Source organism: Camelina sativa, chromosome 1 (genome assembly GCF_030686135.1).
Source record: "Camelina sativa cultivar CO46 ecotype springtype chromosome 1, ASM3068613v1".
NCBI classification, from domain to species: Eukaryota; Viridiplantae; Streptophyta; class Magnoliopsida; order Brassicales; family Brassicaceae; genus Camelina; species Camelina sativa.
Genome location: NC_141880.1, coordinates 17,983,842 through 18,006,826, shown reverse-complemented (window position 1 = coordinate 18,006,826; position 22,985 = coordinate 17,983,842). Strand labels below are relative to the sequence as shown.

Here is a 22,985-nt window from a genome sequence, read left to right as displayed (position 1 = left end):
CAGAGCTTCGAGACGGATTGCGCAAAATTAGTAGCAATGGTGCAGTCTCCTGATGAATGGCCCGCTTTCTCCAACCTCTTGGACGAGTTCAACGTTCTATGATCATCCTTCCCATCCTTCCTGAAACGACCCGACCCGTTTTTTTTTTAAATACAATATATAATTAAGCATCCCATACTACTTAATTAAATCAACCCAAACCACAAAAACATCATTTAAACTAGCCATAACCATCTTACACAACGGAAACGTACAAACAATACCAAACCAACATATCATTAATACAATAACATTCCTAACCATTCTATCCAACAACCTAACATAACTCTAACCAAGGTTCCAACACATAACCATAAATAACCAACAACACACAAATGAGATCCTAGATCATCCTCCTCCTCATCGCCTTGATTCCACGTTCACACTTGCCTTTACCTGCATTGCAAACACAAATTGAGATGCATGAGTATTTAATAAACACTCAGTGAGGCCATCCTCCCATCTACTGGGCTAAACACACAAACAACTGAGATTTTATTATTAAAGCCAACAACCAAAACACAAACAACACAACAAATCAGGAAAACAAGACTCGGTTAAGTATGGTGTCGACCGACACTAAGTCGGTGTCGACTGACGCTAACGCGTCACTAGTGTCGACCGACACTAGGTCAGTGTCGACTAACACTCAACCAACATGGTGTCGATCGACACCACCTTCGCAGAATCGATCTGCACGAAGCCGACCGATGAACCTCCGTTACAAACCGCTTCCAAACCTTCTCAAACTCTTCCAAACTTCTCAGGAACCTATGGAAACATGAAAACAACCAACCCACACAAGCAAAACACCACAAAACACAAAGAAACAGCGAAGACAACAGAGATCTCAGGCTTAGATCAGCCATGGTCAAGCACTCACCTCTTTTGCAGGAAGATTCTCACTCAACAACGACGAATCCAACACTTAGAAGCTTCTCCTTTGTTCCTAACACAAGATCTTCACTCCACAACAATAGAACTCTCAAGAACAGCAAAGGCTCTCACAAATCTCTCTAAAAAACGTTTCATCCTTCTTCTCTCTGCTTCTCTGTCAAAAATGGCTAAAAAGGACGAAATAAGTCGAGTTCCCCATATAAACTCTAGTTTAGGGCTTCTCTTAAACCAACCACGCAAACCGGACGATTAAAATCAAACCAATCGAACCGTCAGCAAACGGTGTTACGATTGGTTCGCGGGCATTACGATTCTCCCCCACCAATAAGGATTCGTCCTCGAATCCCGCAACATCGTCCCTCCACCAAGGACCCCCGTTAAACCGTCACCACGGCCCACACAATCTCCGACTGGACTGAACATTATCAGCCAAGGCCTTCCGTGCAACTGTCGCAACAGCCTGCACATTCACGTGACCCAACGGTCCACTCGACCCTGACCTCACTAGTCAGCACAATACAACAACACGAGATCTAACCCGACCTCTGAGGTCTCATCCAGCCACTATGCTCATACCCACATCCTAGACATTGTTTGCTCTCTCACTTATACGTTCTCAGGTCGCAACCTTCGAACTACACGGCCTGCACTCTCAGACCGTCGTCCTCGAGCCATACCGTCTCACTCTCGGATTGTCACCCTCGAGATCTCGGTACCAGGGGAAATACTCATTCCCTCCGGGGAACTAATCATCTCCTCTGCCGCTCTCAGGGTCGCAACTCGTCAAGCCCGCGGTGCACTAGGGAAACTAATCATCCCCTTAGGAGAACTAATCATCTCCTCCGAAGAACTAATCATCTCCCCCAGGAGAACTAATCATCTCCTCATGAGAAAACAAGTCTTAATGTCTATAAGCATCTCCTGACCCGAACCACCTCCCGTGGTCCGCGTAAAACATCACAATTTCCTACAAAAAAGCCATATTCCCTCACTGGAATATCAACACCATCATGACCACTAATCAGGCCAACTCTAACACATCTTAACCATTCGGGTGTTTACACACACCCTTTTCAAAAATAGACAAGTTTTAACTATTCATAGAACGTTCTATTTGTTTGCAACCACAATCTCCATAAATAGCTTTTTCCGCTTGGCAATTATCCACAGCAAATCATCAGTACGAGCGTAATAAAACAGACAAGTACCATACGTTCGCATATTCTGATTCACCGCATCAAATGCTTTGCAAGCCGCAACTCCGGCATTTCACATCCCCTTTCCAAAGTAGACAAGTCCTAACTATTCATAGAACTTCACATTTTTAGAAACTTTCTATTCATGGAAACTTTCATTAATAGAAATCGAATACGCCATCAACCCAGTATACCTCAAGATTCCATATGAACTAATCATCTTATTAAATCCTCTTCAACAACACCAGTAAGCACATCGGCCACACAATTGGCTAAACAGCCCGCCACAAAGGCCATACAAGCCCCTCCAAGGCTCACTACCGCTAAAAATGGCAACTTCTATCTCCCCTAAAACTTTCTATTTTTAGAACTTTCCTCTTTTGGAAACTTTCCTCTTATAGAACCTTCTATATCATGAATTTCTCTACATTTCACAAATCACATAAACATTCATCCATTACGCATCAAAATTTCATAAGAACTAATCATCTTATTAAATTCTCAAATGCAACAAACGTCTACAATTCCAAAACGCAAAAGCTTAACAGAACCAATGAAAACAGAAAGAAACTAAACTTCGGGATTGGTGCCCGGCCCCTCCCTCGGCTGCACCCCTCCCACTGTCGACTGCTGCAACCTTGGACAATGTGGCCTGATATGTCCATCCTCCTTGCAATAAAAGCACACTCGAATGTTCTCTTGCGTCCCATTTCTCTTGGGGCAGCTTGCCAACCATGGATCCATGCTCCCGCACCCGTAGCATCTCTGACCGCCTTGGTTTGTCACTGCCGTCTCCTCCCGCTTCCTCTTATGCCTTTGTTCTAACTTGTTACCCTTGCTCGGAATGCTTGGCTCCAAAGTCTCCTCTGTCTGAACGGTAGGGCTAACCACCACAGTCTTCCCCCTCAGGTCATCCTCTATCTCTGCTGCAGTCTCCACTAGCTCCGCCCTCGTAGCATAACTCCTCCCTCTGCTGTGGACCCTCAAGTCCTCACGAAGCGCCCTCATAAACCTCCTAATCTGAGCCACCTCAGACTCCATCGCCCGACCACCATACATCAGAAGCCGACTAAACTCCAATTCCAGCTTCCGCACCGACCGAGTCCCCTGAAATAACTGTAGAAACTGCACCCTCCAACCGGTCCAATGCCTCTCTAGGAAAATACTTGCGGTTGAACTCCTCGACGAAGTCAGCCCAAGACATCTCCCTCTGGACTCTCCTAGCAGCCACTGATCTCCACCACTACTGAGCATCACCAATCAAGTGGTGGACCCCTATGTCCACCCAAAACTCCTTAGGACATCTAAGAGACAAAAATTTACGTTCCACTCTCGTCTTCCATGCATCTGCTACTGTAGGATCAGTACCACCCAAAAACCGCTCAGTATCGATGTTGTTCATCTCCCTCAGCATACTGACATAATGATAATGTACCCCCACATCCGCAGCCACTGGCTGCCGCTCCTCCGCCACCACTGGTGGCATTACTTCAGCCTGAGCCGGTGTCACTGGTGGCAACCGCTCTAACAACTGTGCCAGCAAACCCGCAAGGTCAACACCTGGGACTCCACCCACTGGGACTCCCACACCTGGGGCCCTAACATCCCCGGCTATAGGAGCATCAACACCGCCCCCTCTAGCCACACTCATGGAATCCCCTCGGACACCCTGCGACTCGCCAACACCCTCTGTTGTCACACTATGGTCCGCAGTCTCACTAACAACTGGAACTCTACCCCTACCACGACCACGTCGGCGTCCACGACCACGACCATGACCAGCAACAGCACCCTCTCTAACCATCTCTCTTTGCACTGACAGAACAGAAGGCTAAGCACACAATTCAAAACCACACACAGAGCACACACACATCTTACCGTGGAATCTCATTGAAGGCTCGAAGAGGATGATGCTAGGACTCCATACAACAAACAAATTGACTAACTACTCATAATCAATTTCATCACCCAACATCAAGTATCAAACAACATAGAAATCAATTCAACCAATTAAATCCGTAAACCGCTCTACAACCTCCACATAACCATCCTAGAACAGTATACGCTCTGATACCAAGTTGAAACGACCCGACCAGTTTTTTTTTTAAAATACAATATATGATTAAGCATTCCATACTACTTAATTAAATCAACCCAAACCACAAAAACATCATTTAAACTAGCCATAACCATCTTACACAGCGGAAACGTACAAACAATACCAAACCAACATATCATTAATACAATAACATTCCTAACCATTTTATCCAACAACCTAACATAACTCTAACCAAGGTTCCAACACATAACCATAAATAACCAACAACACACAAATGAGACCCTAGATCATCCTCCTCCTCATCGCCTTGATTCCACGTTCACACTTGCCTTTACCTGCATTGCAAACACAAATTGAGATGCATGAGTATTTAATAAACACTCAGTGAGGTCATCCTCCCATCTACTGGGCTATACACACAAACAACTGAGATTTTATTATTAAAGCCAACAACCAAAACACAAACAACACAACAAACCAGGAAAAACAAGACTCGGTTAAGTATGGTGTCGACCGACACTAAGTCAGTGTCGAACGACGCTAACGCGTCACTGGTGTCGACCGACACTAGGTCGGTGTCGACCAACACTCAACCAACATAGTGTCGACCGACACCAACTGGTGTTGCTGCATAGCATTTATTTGCTTCTTGTATCCCTTTATTTGCTTCAGATAGTGGAGAGCGATTGATCTTTCGAAAGATAAAGTCGTTGCGTAATTTCCACAATCGCCACATTATCCAGAAAGGAAGATTTTGTATATCTGCAGATGTCGTTGTTTGGAGTTGGAATTGGATCAATATACGCAGATTTGTTTCGAAATCATCAATGAACAATAGTTGTCTGCCCAGGTTAAAAGAGACGCAACGCCATACAGCTTCTGCAAACTGACAAGTAAATATCAAGTGATTAATTGTCTCATCTCCATAGCAGCATCGTTGACAAACCGGATCAGCAAGAATATTTACGCTTGAGTTGTTGCTGCATAGCATTCATTTGCTTATACGCAGATTTGTTTTGAAATCATCAGTGAACAATAGTTGTCTACCCAGGTTAAAAGAGACGCAATGCCATACAGCTTCTGCAAACTGACAAGTAAATATCAAGTGATTAATTGTCTCATCTCCATAGCAGCATCGTTGACAAACCGGATCAGCAAGAATATTTATGGTTCTCAATCTTGTTGTTGTAGCTAATGCCCCCGACAAACATCTCCACGGGAAGTGTTGTAGTTTTGGGGATATTGGTAGTTTCCAAATGGCTTGTTTGAGTTCAATGCTTCCATTTGGTGGCTGAATAGCATATGCTTCCTGTATATCAACATGTGTGGCAACCAAATAACCTGATCGTACCGTGTAATTTCCATGGTGAGTATATGGCCATTCGTAGGTGTCTTGTTCTGCGTATTGAGAGAGGTACAATTCCTTTGCTAGAAGTTGGTCTTCCGGGTTTAGTACTCCTTCAAAAATTACTGGATCCCACTCTCTTTTGTTCTCAATCCATAAATCCGCTACTCTCATATCTCTATCAAGGATAGGACCATATGCAGGTCGTGGTGGCAATGAAGGGAGCCAAGGGTCTTCCCAAATCTGAGTGTCTTTACCATTCCCTAACCGTACTTGAAGTCCTTGTTGAAGTAGTAGTTTACCTTCTTCAATAGATTTCCATCCATAAAATGCTGCATTTTCGGTTTGCGTCTTTAGATAAGTTGTCGTAGGGTGATAAAGACCTTTGTATAGTCTTGATAGTAAGCTAGAAGGATTTTTTAGTAGTCGCCATGCTTGTTTGGCTAATAGAGCACGGTTGAAAGCTTCCAAATCCTTAAAACCAAGACCACCTTCTTTTTTGGGAGTGTGAGACGTTTCCATGCGACCCAAGAGATCTTTCTCTTACCATTTTCCTCTCCCCACCAATAGTTTGAGATAACTTTTGTTATCTCATTGCATATAGTAGAGGGTAGAAGGAAACAGTTCATTGAGTACACCAGAAGGGCCATAGCTATGGATTTAATCACAATCTCCTTACCTGCTGCAGATAAGTATTTATGTTTCCACCCTTCTGTTCTTTCTTTGACCTTTTGTACTATGTATTCGAATAGCTCAACTTTCTTTCTTCCAAACTGTTCCGGTAAACCCAGATATTTACCTCCTCCTCCAACTGTGTGTATTCCCAGAATGTTTTGTAATCGTCGCCTTTTGACTTCAGGGGTTTTAAAGCCGAAAATCACTAATGATTTTGTGTAGTTTATTTGTTGACCTGAGGCTTCTTCATACCTTCGAAAGATCTGGGTTAGCTGCTCACAATTCTGGTTAGTTGAACGGCAGAAAAAGAGAGAATCATCTGCAAACAATAAGTGAGATATCGAAGGACAATCTCTCGCCAACCAGATACCATGTATTTGTCTTGTTTGTTCTGCTTTCTGTATCATATTGCTTAAGACTTCAGCAACAAAGAGAAAGAGATAAGGGGAAAGGGGGTCACCTTGGCAGATTCCTCTTGCTGGTGTGATCGTCCCATACGGTGATCCATTAATCAGAACTTCATAAGATACTGTTGTAACACATTTCATTATTTGCTGAACCCAACGAGGAGCAAAACCCATCTCTTTCATAACATTTTCCAGAAAATTCCATTCGACTCTGTCGTATGCTTTGTTGATGTCTGTTTTGATAGCCATATAACCATTCTGAAAATCCTTTCTAGACTTTAAGGAGTGTAGGAGTTCGTGAGCTACCAAGACATTATCAGAAATATTCCGACCCGGGACAAAGGCTGCTTGAGAATCTGAAATAATATTACCCAGGCACCCTTTCAATCTATTGATCAATATCTTTGAGATGATTTTATAGCTGACTGTACAGAGACTGATAGGTCGATAGTCCGAGATGTGTTGTGAGACATCAATCTTGGGTATAAGACATATTTGTGTTCTGTTGATGTTAGGATCCATCGCTTCATTATCAAAGAAACGACGAACCGTGGAGCAAACATCTTCACCGATTAAATCCCAAAACTGTTGATAGAAAGCTGCTGTATAACCATCATATCCGGGGGCTCTATCTGCACCGATTCTGAAGACTGCGTCTCTGATTTCTTTATCTGTGACTGGGCTAGCAAGTTACGGTTCATATCCTCAGTGACTCTTGGTTCTATATCTGCAATTATGTCATCCATATATGTATTCTGAGTTGTAGAGAACAAGGAGTTGAAATAATTTTCTGCCTCCTTTCCAATTGCATCATCACGAAAATGCTCCACATTTTGATCATCTAATATCGATTTGATTCTGTTGCGTGTTTTTCGCATCTTTGTAGAGGCATGAAAATATTTTGTGTTACGATCACCAAGTTGCATCTATTTATCCCTGCTTTTTAGCTTCCAAAAGGCCTCTTCTTCACCATAAGCTTTGTTTAAATCTGATCTGAGTTGTGTAACATGTGAAGATGGTATCAAGTGATTCATTGCTGCAGCATCCAACTGATACTTTAATTTTTGTATCTTCTCTGCCGAGTTGGTCTTTGTTCTTCTTTTCCACTTGGCTAATTCCCGTCTACAGAGATGTAGTTTACTCTGAATTCCTCCTTGATTCTCGGTGTGACCCTTTTCCCATCCTCTTTTAACAGCATCTATGAAATCCTCGTTGGTAACTTGGCGTTTGTCATAACGAAATTGACCCCGTTTAACAATAAACTCTTCCTCTATATCAATGATGACAGGTGCGTGATCAGAACCAGCAATTGGAAGAAATTCTGTTTCTGATGCAGGATATGATGTTTGCCAGTCTGAATTAACAAATACTCTGTCTAGACATGATTAAATAGTTTCCTTCTACCTCTTACCAACCCAACTGAAGGGGTTTCCTTTGTGTTTGAGATCCTTCATATTACAACACTCAATCATTGTCATAAAATTCTTAAGGCTCCCTAAGCTTCGTGGTCTTCCTCCTGTTTTCTCTGATGTTTGCAAATTCTCATTGAAGTCACCACACATCATCCAAGGACCAGTTCGTGATATGGATAGTCTTTGGAGTTTTTCCCAAAGATGATGTCTCTCACTTGGAATAGGATGACCATAGATGCAAGACAAGTAGAAATTAAAAGATTTATATTCAACATAAAGATCTACAAGTCTTACATCATGGGAAATAACTTGAACTGAAATATGCTTTTGCCAGAAAACAGCTAGACCACCACTTAAACCTCTAGGTGTTACAAGACACATATCATTGAAGCCCAAACTTACACCTAGATCTCTGATATAATTGTCTTGTTGCTTGGTTTCCACTAAGAACAACATGTCCAAGAGATACACTCGTTGTATCTCTTCTAGGCTTCGAACTGTAAGGCGTTGTCCCATACCTTGCCAGTTCCAAAAGCCAACTCTCATGGAACCGGTGGTGGTACTGGCCCCACCGCGGCTCTACCATAGTCAGTAACATTGGAGTTTGGATTGTTGTTGTCTTGTGAACCCATCTGTCTCTTGTTGGATGAGCTCAAGTCTTCTGGATCATTCATATGTTTGTGTTTGCGGAGATCTTTTGCTATCTGTCCAATCATGCCTGAGCTTCCTCCTTCTTCCTTAATGAAAGTGGGAAAAGGATTAAGCAACTCAATCTCCTCTATGGACACTTCTGTTTGAGATTCATCATAGGAGATATTGTCCAAAGCATTGTGCTCTGGATCAATATCGGAAAGGGCTTGTTCTTCGTGAGGGGCGTTAGTGTTAGGAACTTCTTCAGGAATTGGGATGTCTTCATCTTCATTGTCTCCAATAGGGTTACCAGCATCATCCATTTCCTGAATATGAACTCCCGGATTACCATGTGGAGGCTCTTCTCCATCGCTATCATCATCACCATCAGAGTTATCCAAACCTCCGAGTCATGTGTTAACATCCCACAAACTTCACAGAAACCTCTCAAGCGTTCATAGAAGAAACTGAGCACCGTATTGACTCCTAGAGAGAATTGGTAGTTTCTTTGGAAGCGGAGGGGTAGGTCAACATTCCACTGTATTCTCACCCTCACATATTGGATACGCGTAGTTGAGGCCTCATCAAAGTCAATACTGACAATCTCGCCTAAGGATCTTGCAATACTGTCGATCACTGCAAGGTTCAGATACTGGGTAGGGATTCCCCTGATTTGAATCCAAAAGGGTATGAAATTGAGAGACATTGGATCCAAATCAGGGGACCAACGCTGGAGAACAATCATGTGATCCGCAAAGGACCATGGGCCTCGTCGCAACACCGTCTCCATCGATTCGTCAGAAAGGAAAATGAATTGGAACCTTCGTTGTTCCGTAATACACCCACAGACAATACCAACTAATCCCCACGATCGGGGAAGCACTGAGAGTAACTGTCGGAGATCTTGTTTCCTTGGCATCAGTGGGCAACCCATCAGAAAGAACCGGTTTGCACTGGCCACCTGTTGGACAATTGCTTGAGGGAGGGTAACCGGGGCATCGTTGATACCAAGGTCAATGTTTTGAAGGGCTCGACGGATGTTATCAGCCATTAGTGAACGAGGAAGGTAGAATCTTAGTGGGTAGAGGGTTGGAAGGTTGAATAGAGCGACATGATTGAGAACCGCCCCAAATTGATTTCTTAAATAGATTTGACTCCATTGATACTGAACTGCTTCGTAGTGCGGGGTCTTCCCTGCAATGTCGGAGGAAACCGCTCGAATGTGGGGTTGGAACCAACCCACTCCGACGCCAATAACCATCTAAATCTTCAGAAGAAGATGACTGCTTAGTAACCGTTGTATCGCCTCAAAAATCGCCATACGCTGAATTATTTTTCTTGACTATTTTGGTGAATATTATATATGATTGATGATAGTTACGAAAGATTATCTTATAAAAACATTAAATTACTATTAAGAAAAAAATTATTTCAAACACACAATTTTAAAAAATGTAAAATAGATAACGTTATAATCTTTTAAAAATTCAAATCTGATAAAAAAAATCATGAATTTGTACTTAAAGGTTATATTATTTTTCTCTCTTCCTCACATTCTTCCACTGAATAATTATTCAAAATCTAATTATACAAAACGTTATACTTTAAACTTTTTATATATGATAATTTGAATTTTTTTTAGAAGTTTTTATTTGCTATAATAAACCAAATAAAATTTTTAAATTTGGACGCCTGATAAATCAGCTTCTTGTTTATTCGTAGTTGGAAGGATATTAGTGTTATTTATAATGGTTTCCATCCATCGACTAAACTTTTCTAGCCAATGTAGGACGTTGTAATATCCTTATTTATAAATATTATAATATAGAAGTTTTACATAATTTCAAAAATATTAAATATTGAGATGGTTGATCCCGATTGGTCATTTAAAAAAATCTTAATATAGACAATTCTGAAATTTTTTAAAAGATGTTAATCATTGAGATGTCGAATCCCTATTGGCTATTTTAAATTATATGTGGACAGCTTTAGCAACTTATAGCTTCTCCTTTTTATTAGTATAGATTAGAAGGATAAAAATTTCCTTAGGAAGTACGGGGTTAATACTAGTTACTTAAATAATACAAAATGGACTTTTTTTAATTAATAATGCAACCTCTATATCTTAAAAGGCTTGAAGATCAATCTCTCTACATCTCATTTCAGCCCAAGAATATGAGCCCAACACAACGATCAGCCTAGTCCCTCTTTAAATTTGATGTGTTTCTACATTTTAGGGGGTTTTTGTTCCAAACAAAAAGATAGGAGTCAGATATTAATAATAAGAAAGATTTGTACTATACTTGATAAATATGAAAAACTTGAGGTTCCTCCTACCTTCTTTACGACTTACGACGAAGAAAAAGAAGAATCTCTTTCTCTCAATCTCTTTCTCTCTTTAACGCGTTTCGTCGTTCCGATTGAAAGCTTTTTTTTTTAGCAGAAATTTCCAATAAATTTTTGTTGGAGCTTTCTTCTTCTTCTTCAACGGTTCGAGATTTGGTGTTTTTTTTTTTTTTTTTTTTATTAATTTGGTTCATCGTATTAAATCATCATGATGAATTCAATCTTCGGAAAGCGTAAAACTCCCGCAGGTTCTTCTTAATCCTTATCATCTCTCTCTCTCTCTCTCTCTCTTTTTCGTCTGTTGTTGTGATCTGTTGTTGCTACTCGATTTCATTTTTTACTTAGTGAAAACTTCATGTAGTTTTAGGATTGGATTTGAAATCGGATCCAATTAGGTTTTTTAATGTGTTCGATCGTTTTGATTCTGAGGGTTATGAGGTGATATTATAGCATTTGATTGGTTTGATGATTTGCTTATAATTTTGTGAGGATGACTTGTCTCTTTTTTGCTTTACTTGTTCTGTTTCAATCAAAAGGGCTAAATATTTATTAAAGAGTGAAGTTTTGATCAGTTGCTATAGTTGTTCTGTTTCAAATCTTATGTTATGCATTGTTTTGTGTAGCTTAAAGAGAGATTGAATCATTTATTTTTGTTTGCAGAGCTACTGCGGGAGAACAAGCGGATGCTGGATAAGTCGATCAGAGAGATAGAGAGGGAGAGGCAAGGCCTTCAAACTCAAGAAAAGAAACTCATCGCCGAGATTAAAAAGACCGCTAAGCAAGGCCAGATGGTTTGTTTTTTCTCTTCTAAGTATATATAATATAGCCTACGTTCTTCATTACCACACCTACCATCTATATTGTGTGGAAGTTTAATTAGTTGACAACTCTGTGCTGCTCCTTCATTGTTTATAGCTATCCCTCTACAGTTTCTTTATCACTAAATGATTACACTGATGCTAAAAAGTAGGAGTCTGAACAGGCTGTGTTCTTTCACAGTTGGTCATACTTGTGTAAAATTGACTTATCATTTGTTGGATAACTTTCTCACAGGGAGCTGTTAAAGTGATGGCAAAGGATCTTATCAGAACGCGGCACCAGATTGAGAAGTTCTACAAGCTTAAATCCCAACTCCAAGGTGTATCTCTCAGGATCCAGGTATGCTTTTTTTATTTACACCAAAAAAAGTCTTAATGAAAGAAAACGCATTATACAGTACTTTATGTCCCTGCAAAGGCAATGATAATAAACTTATGTTTCGTTTTCTTCAGACTCTGAAATCAACACAAGCGATGGGTGAGGCGATGAAAGGTGTGACTAAAGCAATGGGGCAGATGAACAGGCAGATGAACCTGCCTTCTCTCCAGAAAATCATGCAAGAATTTGAGAGGCAGAACGAGAAAATGGAGATGGTCTCTGAGGTCATGGGAGATGCTATTGATGATGCTTTGGAAGGAGATGAGGAAGAAGAAGAGACTGAAGATCTTGTTAGTCAAGTCCTTGACGAGATCGGAATCGACATCAACCAAGAGGTAAATACATCAAAGTCTTAGCTACCATTTACTCTACTTTTCCACTTATGGATGTTAAATCTGAATAAACTGCCACATTTTATACTTGTTATAGAGCCCTTTAGGTTTTACATTGGTTACCATACTTAAACAAAACTGATTGGACTTTTATATCTGTGTTTCAGCTGGTGAGTGCTCCATCTGGTGCGGTCGCAGTACCAGCAACAAAGAACAAAGTGGTACAAGCTGAGGCAACCGGAGCTGAGGATGGCGGAGGGATAGATAGTGACCTTCAGGCGAGGTTGGACAACCTTCGAAAAATGTGAGGCCTTTTGGGTTTTTTTGTATCATATTTACTGAGGGGTTGATTACTTTTCAACTTCAAAGGCAAATGTTGCCAACAATATGTTTACGTTTTGGGAGGTGGGTTTGTAATAATTTCATAATTTGTGATCCCTGAGAATTTATAAACTGATTATTTTGTTCAAACACTTTGTATATACAATTTAAGTGTGTGAGAACTGAGAACCAAAATTGTTGGAACTACAGATTTTTATGTTCTTAATTCATAAAATTTTCCAAAATCTTAATAGAACCGAAAACTATGCACCTCTCACTTCGGTTTTACCTTAACCAATTTGTCAATTATGTAATCGGAGACTCGATGTACTACAGTACGATATTTTTTTGATCACGCCCAATAGCAACCACAGTAATCTCAAATGAAGATAACGTTATCTATCCAATAAGCCATTTGGAAGCTTAGAAGCTGCCACGTAAGACTCAAATCTCACACCTCCAATCTCCTAACCTTATTTTCCTCAAATCTCCCTTGTCAAATACCATTCTCCTCAGCAACTTCACACATTTCGAAAGAGAAGAATCTCACAATATCAATCTAGAGAGACCAAAAGAGATCGGAAGATATGGCTTCTACCTCTGCGATGTCATTGGTCACGCCACTTAACCAGACCCGTTCATCTCCTTTCCTCAAACCATTGACTCTGAAACCATCCAAGGCCTTGGTTGCACCTGGAGGCAGAGCACAGAGGCTCCAAGTTAAGGCGCTCAAGATGGACAAAGCTTTGGCCGGAATCTCTGCGGCTGCTCTCACTGCTTCCATGGTTATCCCGGATGTGGCTGAAGCTGCTGGTTCTGGAATCTCTCCTTCCCTCAAGAATTTCTTGCTCAGTATTGCTTCTGGTGGCCTCGTCCTCACCGTCATCATTGGTGTCGTCCTCGGCGTCTCCAACTTCGACCCTGTCAAGAGAACCTAAGCTTAACCTATATATCTTTCTTACACCATTGTAATCTGTTCTCTTTCTCTGTGTATTCGTTTGATGTTGCAGCAATGAACTTTTGTCAAAAGTAAAATTTGTTGTTTCTTGAATCCGAATAAACAAATGAGATTTGAAACCATAAAACGCCTAAGCTTCATTGAATCAAAAAGATTCAACAGAATTCATCATATAGTAGGGTAATAAACTCAAGTTTGCATATTCTGAGTTGTTACATGAAATCTCTCAATGTTAAACCTATAAAAGACCTTACCTTACGAGCAAATCAAGCAAGAATTTACTTTCGGATCTATAATTCACCGCATCTACCTTCACCACTGTCATCTTAACTCTTTGTTCATCCCCATACGATTCCTCTTTGATCTTCAGCTTTAACATATACTGATGAAACAGTCTGTCTCTAACAATCTCTGCAAATTCTTCCTCCTTCTCTAGTTCGTATTTCAATGCGTAAAGCTTCTTAGCCGGACATCCCATGATTTCTTCTCCCGTTTCTTGAAACGCAGTTACCCAAGTCAACCCAGTGTGGTCTTGTATCTGCACCTGAAGCAGGTATCTGTAGTCGCATTCATCAGACTCTTGGTTGCACCGGTCACAGAGCCACCTGTTTGTTCCAGACCGTGTCACCTTTTTGTTGCATTGTTTATCTCCAATCATCAAAGGGCAAGCTGTGTAACAGAAGCTATCTGTTTTGATGAATGATACAGTTGCTTTCACAGTGATCCAGTCAGGCTTCTCTGATCTTCCAAGGCCTTCCTCTTTTATCTGAGAAACACTTTTTCTTATCTCATTCCTTGAACTTCCTCCAGGCATGGTATCTCTAGAAATGGAGAAGGATGCAGTATCTTTTCCCCCGTGATCGAACCAGTTCCTCAGTTTATGGGCTTCAGGGAAATCTGGATTTATGAAGAGCTGTGTTGAAGAGATTGTCCCCACAGACTTCCCACTGAAGTCGCTTACTTTTCCAGCTTTTATAGCTAAAACCGGGTGAGAGGCTGAATCAACCATCTCTTCAAGTTGCCGACCATCTCGGTTACAGAATTCTCCCCATAATGTTACCTCTACAGCTTTTCCCGATTCATCCTTCAGATTCAGGATTCTCCGATGGGTTTCCATCCCATTCTTTCTCAAGATTGGCACTGAGGGGTTCACAGAAGTCACAACTCCAATCACATCGAGTATGGTATTGTTCTCAGCGTTCTCAATTTCACCTATAGGGCGGAAGGAGAACTGTTGCCTTGGTATGGAGCCATCTTCATCAGGGCAAAGCTCCACATTCGATGTTGACTCCAAGAAAATTTCCCACTCATTCTTTAAGTGGTTGAAATTTTTCTGTGCAGGCTTCAAACTTCCCTTTGAAATCAAATATACCTTCCCAACCTCAGTGACATCATAGAATCGGTCAACAACAGCATTAAAGCAGGTAACCCGAATCTCCCCTCCATCAGAGTCAAGCAGATCAAACGAGAAAACTTTTCCATCTCCTTTTGCATTGTTATATCGTCGGATATCTCCTTTCGCAGTTACTCTAGCCTTAATAGCCCACCGACCTTGGTATGGATTGAGAGCAGCAATAGGGATGACTCGAGCTGGAGCCTCGTTCTTCATTATGGGTCCATGATTTCTGTAGCTTGCAGGCGGTTGATATGAAGGTTGAACAGATGGCCTGAAACTTGAAGTACTGTTGGCTGGATTATGAATGTTTATGCCTCTGGGAGGTGCTTTATTAACTGAATGCTGAACCGTTGGTTCATTAAAACCAACCCTATTCGGAGGTTGTATATTGCCTGCAGCTGAAAGCGTCTTTTGGGTTTCTGTATCTGTTTCTCCAAATATTGTGGGGTTCCCGACTGTCTCAGAATGTGGTACTACTGTCTCCATGTTCAGCACCACAATAACCCTGTACACAGATGCATAGAGGCATACGAAAATAACCATCAAAGAGAGTAAAAATCCTTCAAATATATCATGCTCAACAAATCAAATCTGAAACTATATTTTCCACTAACACAATCAACAAATAGTCTACATTTACATCACTGAAAGATATCCAGAACATCTGCCAACCAACCATTAAATACTATGAACTACAAACAAAAAAAACACCACAAATATTTGGCACTAGTAAATTTTCTAACCAAAATCATTCATCAATACCAGATAAAATAGAAACAGTAAAAGCAACTGACTACAATAGTCCTCAGTGAAAGGTGTCTATCAAAAGCGAAGCTATCATTGCTTTTGCAAACTCATTGTCAGTTTGTCACAAATGCCACACTAGGAATGCTCGAAATCATTACAGGCTTTTTACTCTCCGTATCAAGGCACAGAATAAGAAACTCAGTACATCACAGAATCAAAGAGCTGTATCCAAAGCCAAAACTAGTGTACAGATTTCGCTCTCATGCCAAAACTATAGATGCGACTACAAAACACAAACGTCCAACAAAACCACATAGATAAAACATTTTCTCCCTTCATACGAAAAATCAGTAACAATACTTATCAAACCTCCAAATCACACTTACTGAACTAAAAATTCAAACACTATCACGCCAAACAACAAATCAGAGATCACTTTCAACACAATGGTGGTCTAGATCTAGCCAGAGAGGAGAAAAAATTACTTGCGGCCTTTGACATCGCTGCAAATGTAATCAATAAGCTGAACGATAGATCCTTTATCAACTTGTCCAGACTTGACCCGATCATTAAGCTGAACCGCGACCATAGCATGTTGAGCTGAAACACCATCAGAAATGAGGAAACGATACCTCTCCTGGCTTCTCTCTTGGCTTCTCCCTATCATTTTGATATCTAAAACCTGCAACAACGGCTTCAAATTGACGTCGCCGGCGTTTATCGCCTTGATTGCGTTCGGAGTCAAACTCACCGGCATAATGAAATGTTAATTTTCAGATCCCGGCGCGAAACCCTAGAAAAAAATGGAGAAAACCAAATCGATGAATGAACCGAGAAAAGGAATTAGGAAATAAACATACGGCGAAACAGAGCGTGAGGAAGACGGAGATTTTGAACCTAGACGGTGGTGGTGTGGTGGTGTTAAGAGATGATTCCTCTGAGAGCTTCGCTGAATTTTGCGGGAGAAGCTTAAAAAAAAGATGTTGTTGTTGCGGTTGCGGGTCGGGCAAAACAGTTCATGAGCATTTATTTTTTCAATTTTGAAACTTTTGCTATTCAGTTCAAAATGACTAGTTTGCCCTTGACTCGTAACTGTGACCGACTTTAAAAAAATATATATATATATATATATATACATTCTCAAGTATTCAACGAATAGCGATGACGCAATAATTATATTACTATTTTTACAGTAAAGGAATATAGGATTTTTAATTGTATTCCTCAAATATGTCAAACAACTTATATTTATTTTGTTTGGAGAACAACATTATCAATTAGTATAAAATGAATTTCTGTTGTTTATTAAAGTACAAAATTTACATGCTCGGAATTATAGTACCTTTTCTCCTTTAAGCAAGTCTAATGTTAAACAACTTTGTTTTTAGTTAATACTCCTATAAAATGGTCTCATCCTCAGTTCCTCACTTTATGTTCCTTCAAACCACCAGAGCTATAGCCTATACTTATGGAACAATAAACCTAGATTTCTTATTAGGACACTGTCTCTAATCTCTAATTCTTGTTTTCTATAACAATTTATCTCTAATATCTAATTCTTCTTTTCTATATAACAATCACTTCAGAAAAAAAAGGTCATTTTAGATACTATGTTGTGACATTTTTTAGTCATAAATTCGTAATTGTTTTGTGACAATATTATTACGAATTAAATCGCGACTAAATGGTGTCGATATTTATTAATTGTAATAAGTGTGACGGTTTTATTACAGTTATGTAGTCACAAATAGTGATGTCTATTTGAGACAAAATTATTTGTCACACATTTGTGACTTTTTTGATATTTTATTGGGGGAAAAAAATTGTAACAAGTTCGTAATTGTTTGGTCATATTACTACGGTTATGGATTAATTTATGACAAAAAGTTTTCACAAACAGTGACAAAATTGTTACAATGATTTAAGTCATAAGTAATGGTATTATGACATTTTTTGTTAAACATACATTGATTAACCAGTTAAATATATGTTTGCATAGAGAATAATCATTGTATTTTATTAAGGAAAATGCAAACTAATAATTAAAAACTAAATCAGTTATATCTTGAACATTTCATAATTATCCTTAAAAACTGAAATGATTTTATTGTTTATAAAGTAGATAACTATTTTTAAACTATAGTTAAATATCCATCATAAGATTACTTTATGTCTATCCATCTCATGTCCACCACTTAATCCTTGAACAACATGAATATAAACAAAAAAAATTGTTATAACACTTAATGATTGTTAAACTGTGAAGAAATATTGTTAAAATAGTGTTATAATTATCATTAATTAGTGGCTAAAACTATTTTTATGTTTCTTAATCATTAATATTTTTCAGTAGGTTGTTCAATGAAATCATGGTTGCTGCTAATCTTGGCATAAGTGGAGATAATCTAACATTTGACAACAAAAGTAAACGAAAGAAAAATTCAGATAGTACATAAAATACTTAAGAGATAGTAGCAAAATATGATCTCTACTAGTCTATGATCCCCCAGACTATGACTTTTTTTCTTTTTTTTGACAATAACTTTTCTTTTTATTTAAAGCCACAAAAAAACTAAACTCATTCAACTTCAAGCAGGCCTGATTCTCCTGTGGCCACCTGCTGAGTCTCCTTCGGAAGAAGCTTCCATGGATTTGGAGAAGTTGTTGGAAAGATCAACATAAAGATGTGCAACCTTTCTCACGTTATTGTTCAATTCTCGGATCAGACCGACGTTTCGTCCTAGGTTGCCTGGGATTTTGGATTCATGGTTTTGGTTTATCTCGTTTATAAGCAATCGGTTGTGGTCCAATATGTTTTGCACTTGAACAAAACTTTTCTGAAACGTTTGAAGAATCTTCCCATCCATCTCAGCTCCATTTCCCATCATCCCAGAGATTGTGTCTCCCTCCATTATTAGATACCTATCAAACAAATTTATCAATTGGATAAGATTCACAAACTCAAGAGTTGTGAGAAGATATACATGATATATTGATATTATTGTCATGTGCAGACAAAAATAACGGTATTAGACTATTTCTACAAAGAGCAACTTTTCTTGGGTTTAGTAACATAATAAAAAAAGCTTAAACCAAACAATTAAAAAAAATCTCTTTGTAAAAAACCCATAAGAACACAAAATGGTACGGTGTGTGTGTTTTTTCTTGACAAATAAAATGGTTTTTTTTTTTACTATTTAGTATTTACTCGACTGTTATCCACAAAACCAAGACAGAAACTAGAATAATATCCATTTTTAAAAAATTGGTGGACCATTTTGGACTATAATAATAATAAAAAGAATAGCAAAAAGGGTCTGTGATTTTATCCTTGGGACCAAAAGAAGAATCTGATGATCCAAAGTTAGCAGTCAATGTTTAGCAGGGAGGATGAGACATTTGTGGGTTCTGCTACTTGCTTCATACAGACCTCATTACTATTCACAACCCACCAAACCATGAAAACAGAACAACCATTTAATTAATACATTTTCATTTTCAGAACCTCCATTCAATTAAAAAAAAAATATTTCTTACATATAGACATATTCAAATTATTATATTATTGACGACAAAAAATATTAATTTTATCACGGCCATTTTTTTTAATGGTTGATGTTAGTTTTCAAGCTTGAAACTATATTAAGAATTACTGAATAAAATAAAATAATTAAATATGTATGTAGTAGTTTTCTTTATAATTATAGTGGTATTGATTAGACATATAAAGTAATTATGTAAATCAGATGTGTGATGTTGGATCAAGGGTTAATTCTTTTTGGTTTGTTTTTTTGGTCACCAGATATGTTATTGGATCAAGAAAAACTAATCATTCTTTCAAAATACTTTACATTCTAGAGTTTTCTTGATTTTATTAGTAAATATTAGTGTAATTTAATCATAAACTTAATTTATGGTAAAATTATTTGAAATATATAAAAATTTCAGCGCAAACATGACAGAAATATGTAAGATTTTAAATTATTTATTTGAAATGGAATTATATAGAAATGTCAAAAGGGATTAAACCCACACTTCCATTTTTTTTAAGGTTATCTTTTAAAGGTTTTTTTATAGCTCAAAGCCTCAAACGAAAACTTTTGCATCTGAAACTGAAAACAAATATACTATTATTCTACAAATATCCATATACATATATATTATTCATAAGAATGACCAACTTCAAAAAAAAAAACACCAATTTAAGTGAAAAAGGAAAAAGAAATCAAACAAAAGGCTATAAGAACAAATCAACAAATACCGACGATTCAACTTAAGAAAAAGAAAAAAAAAAAAGAAGAAGACTCAAAACAAACAACAAAAGATAAAAACATTAACAAACTCGTATAATAATCTTTGTGTTAAGTTTCAACACTGAGTAATTTAATAGAAGAACAAAGCTATAAAAAAATACTCATAAATCACAATAGAATTAGAAACAATGAAGAATAGTGTGTAATGATGATATATATGAAAGACGAAAGAAGAGAAAAACTACGATACCTGCAGCAACAAGAAGAGTCTTAGTCTTTAGTATATGATGATGATATATATATATAGAGAAAGAGAAGAATTTTCTCGAGAAAATAGATCGATCGGAGGAATCTTTGATATTTTCCTTTTAAAAATTTTCTCGGAAACTCAGATTTTCTTTCTCTTTCTTTCTCACAGAGGAGAGGAGAGATGATGAGAGGAAAGAGAAGAGAATGAGATTTGACAGTCACGCAAAAGAGGACCCTCACTGTCTTAAAGATGGAATATATATCCAACCTCTTCTATAGTTGTTCTATCTATACTAGTTTAAATTTATTTCATATTCTTAAATAATTCTTACTTCTTCTTTTTTTTTTTTAATTCTAATTCTATCCCATTTTATATAAATTATTGTTCTTTTCTTTCTAGCCGACTTCTTATAAAACAATAATATTATTATTTCAGATATTCCTACAATGACAAAAAACGTTTTGGCTCATTTAAAATATTTGGTTCCGAACAGTAACGCAAAACATTACAATTTTTTAAGAAAATATTTTAAATAGTGCATATCGATTTTACTATCATTTTTGTAAACCTTATATCATAGCAACATGGGATTACCAATCACAACTATTGACTTTTTTTCTTGGAATTATTTATTGTAAAAATAAAACATTAATAGTGGGGGAAAATATGTAGTTTTCGTTATCAGCCACACATGAAATATACGTGACTTATTTCCTAACCATACGTAACATAAGTTGTGTTTACATTGAGATACTATATGATGAGAAACGTGAATTATATGTTTTTTTTTGTTTTTTTCTTTCTTTCTCTAACTCTAAGATAGTGCGACAAAATATGTCTCATTCTCAACGTTAGGTCATATAAACAAGCATTATCTTCTTTTGGTTTTCTCATTAACTTGCATGTTCTCGAGCAAGTTCTCGAGCAAGTTCTCTATAAGGATTCGTTAATTAAGAATATTAGCTAGCTAGCTACTGCAAGTTGAGTGTGTGTATAGTTTAATTTCTCCGATTTTTTTTGTAGATGAAACAATAAGCTTTATTAAGTGATAATTACCAAAAAGATAGATTAATAAAATACTATTAGCTGTTAAGAAAATAGTTAGTCACTTGCTGGTTCTTTTTTGAGAATATTTAACAAGATCAACTCCTCAACATTGGTCGGATCTATTTTTAAACTCTCAACTATTTTGTTGGTAAATTAAATCTATAATTAAAAATTATTAATAAATCGAAAACAAAACTGTTAATAAATTTAACCCTCCATCTATAAAAATATTTATATTTAAGTTTAGTTTGCGGTACCAAAATTTGATTTAACTAAAACAAAAATAACTGAGTGCTAGTTTTTTAAAACAAAAGAAACAATAAAACCTTGTAGAAAAATGTAAAATGTTGATTTATGTCATTTTTTTTTTGTTTTGTTGTTGTAAATACGGTTCATAAGGAGGGTTTTGCATAAAATATTAGTAAATTTCTACAAAACCAGAATATAAAAGAATCGTGTGATTGTGATGTGTTTAAAAACAAATGCTCAGGACAGCAGTACTATAGTCTATAGTCGATCCTTTTCTTTTTTTTCAATCAGTATAGCCGATCTTGTAATATTAAGACTGATTGTTTGGTTAGAATTTTTAAAATTTATTTATGAAAATCTTGTTAACGTTTTCTCTTTAAACTTAACTACCATTAATGAACTATTTTTCTAATTAATATTTGGTTAAAATAAAAAAAAATTAAGTAATAGAATACATGTTGGATTCAATTTGGTTGATTGATACTATACTTTAGGAAAAAAGATAGCTAATTACACGAAGTATAGGAGAATACATGGTCACACATACCAAGTATACTATTGTATCCTTAACTACACAAAATATATGTATTATATGGCCACATGCATGAACTATATGACGTTATGTGGTCAACACCATAAACATACAATCCGGTATACCGGTCGACTGACTCCGGCGAAAACCGACGTTGACAAAAAAATGTATTAATTTTTTTATATTAAAAATCAAAAATAAGAAATATTATATATAAACATGTTTGTTTTTCATGATTAAAAAATATATTCAATTCAATATCTAAATATTTTTATATATCTCTAACTTATTCATTCTTATAATTAGTTAATTTTTATTTTTAAAGCTAAAATAATTATTAATTATAAATGATTAATAATTATTTTCAAGATATCTCTATATATATATATCTTTGATAATAAAATTATTTAAATACTACAAAATCATAAAATCAAATTCAACTACTTTCATTATAAAAATAATATGCAAAAGATTGAGAATATGACTCTTTACTTTATAGTTTTCATAGTAAATGTTGTATAAAATTTTAGATACTTTTACTATAAAATTTGCATACTCTTAATAACATGTATACAACAACAAAATAAATTCACAATATTTACTTCTAATATATAAAAGATAAACATACAACAAATTGATTTTAGCTAAACAATATAGAGGGTATGTTTGCAAAAAGGTATAAAATAAGAATATTTTT

At 37.2% G+C, this 22,985-nt stretch overlaps 4 protein-coding genes and 1 pseudogene across 4 annotated transcripts; 2 read left to right on the top strand and 3 right to left on the bottom strand.

Moving 5' to 3' along the window:
* Positions 1-4,780: 4,780 nt before the first annotated feature.
* On the bottom strand, positions 4,781-9,711 carry LOC147950065 (uncharacterized; annotated as a pseudogene).
* A 1,185-nt stretch (positions 9,712-10,896) lies between these two features.
* On the top strand, positions 10,897-13,006 carry LOC104699338 (vacuolar protein sorting-associated protein 2 homolog 1). The gene is made up of 5 exons (XM_010414659.2): positions 10,897-11,254; positions 11,667-11,797; positions 12,060-12,164; positions 12,278-12,538; positions 12,703-13,006. Exons 1-5 carry the CDS (start codon positions 11,215-11,217, stop codon positions 12,841-12,843), a joined length of 678 nt encoding a protein of 225 aa, XP_010412961.1. The 5' UTR covers positions 10,897-11,214; the 3' UTR covers positions 12,844-13,006.
* A 348-nt stretch (positions 13,007-13,354) lies between these two features.
* LOC104699329 (uncharacterized) lies at positions 13,355-13,941 on the top strand. Its single transcript, XM_010414650.3, has one exon. The coding sequence runs from the start codon at positions 13,444-13,446 to the stop codon at positions 13,792-13,794; it is 351 nt and encodes a 116-aa protein (XP_010412952.1). The 5' UTR covers positions 13,355-13,443; the 3' UTR covers positions 13,795-13,941.
* On the bottom strand, positions 13,384-17,038 carry LOC109124862 (replication protein A 70 kDa DNA-binding subunit A). The gene is made up of 3 exons (XM_087460591.1): positions 16,855-17,038; positions 16,443-16,750; positions 13,384-15,715 (listed from the first exon to the last, which is right to left on the bottom strand). The coding sequence occupies exons 2-3, from the start codon at positions 16,712-16,714 to the stop codon at positions 14,065-14,067; spliced, it is 1,923 nt and encodes a 640-aa protein (XP_087316717.1). The 5' UTR covers positions 16,715-16,750; positions 16,855-17,038; the 3' UTR covers positions 13,384-14,064.
* Positions 17,039-18,382: 1,344 nt separating this feature from the next.
* On the bottom strand, positions 18,383-20,597 carry LOC104699300 (protein ELF4-LIKE 3). The gene is made up of 2 exons (XM_010414627.2): positions 20,461-20,597; positions 18,383-18,879 (listed from the first exon to the last, which is right to left on the bottom strand). Exon 2 carries the CDS (start codon positions 18,867-18,869, stop codon positions 18,546-18,548), a length of 324 nt encoding a protein of 107 aa, XP_010412929.1. The 5' UTR covers positions 18,870-18,879; positions 20,461-20,597; the 3' UTR covers positions 18,383-18,545.
* Positions 20,598-22,985: the final 2,388 nt, after the last annotated feature.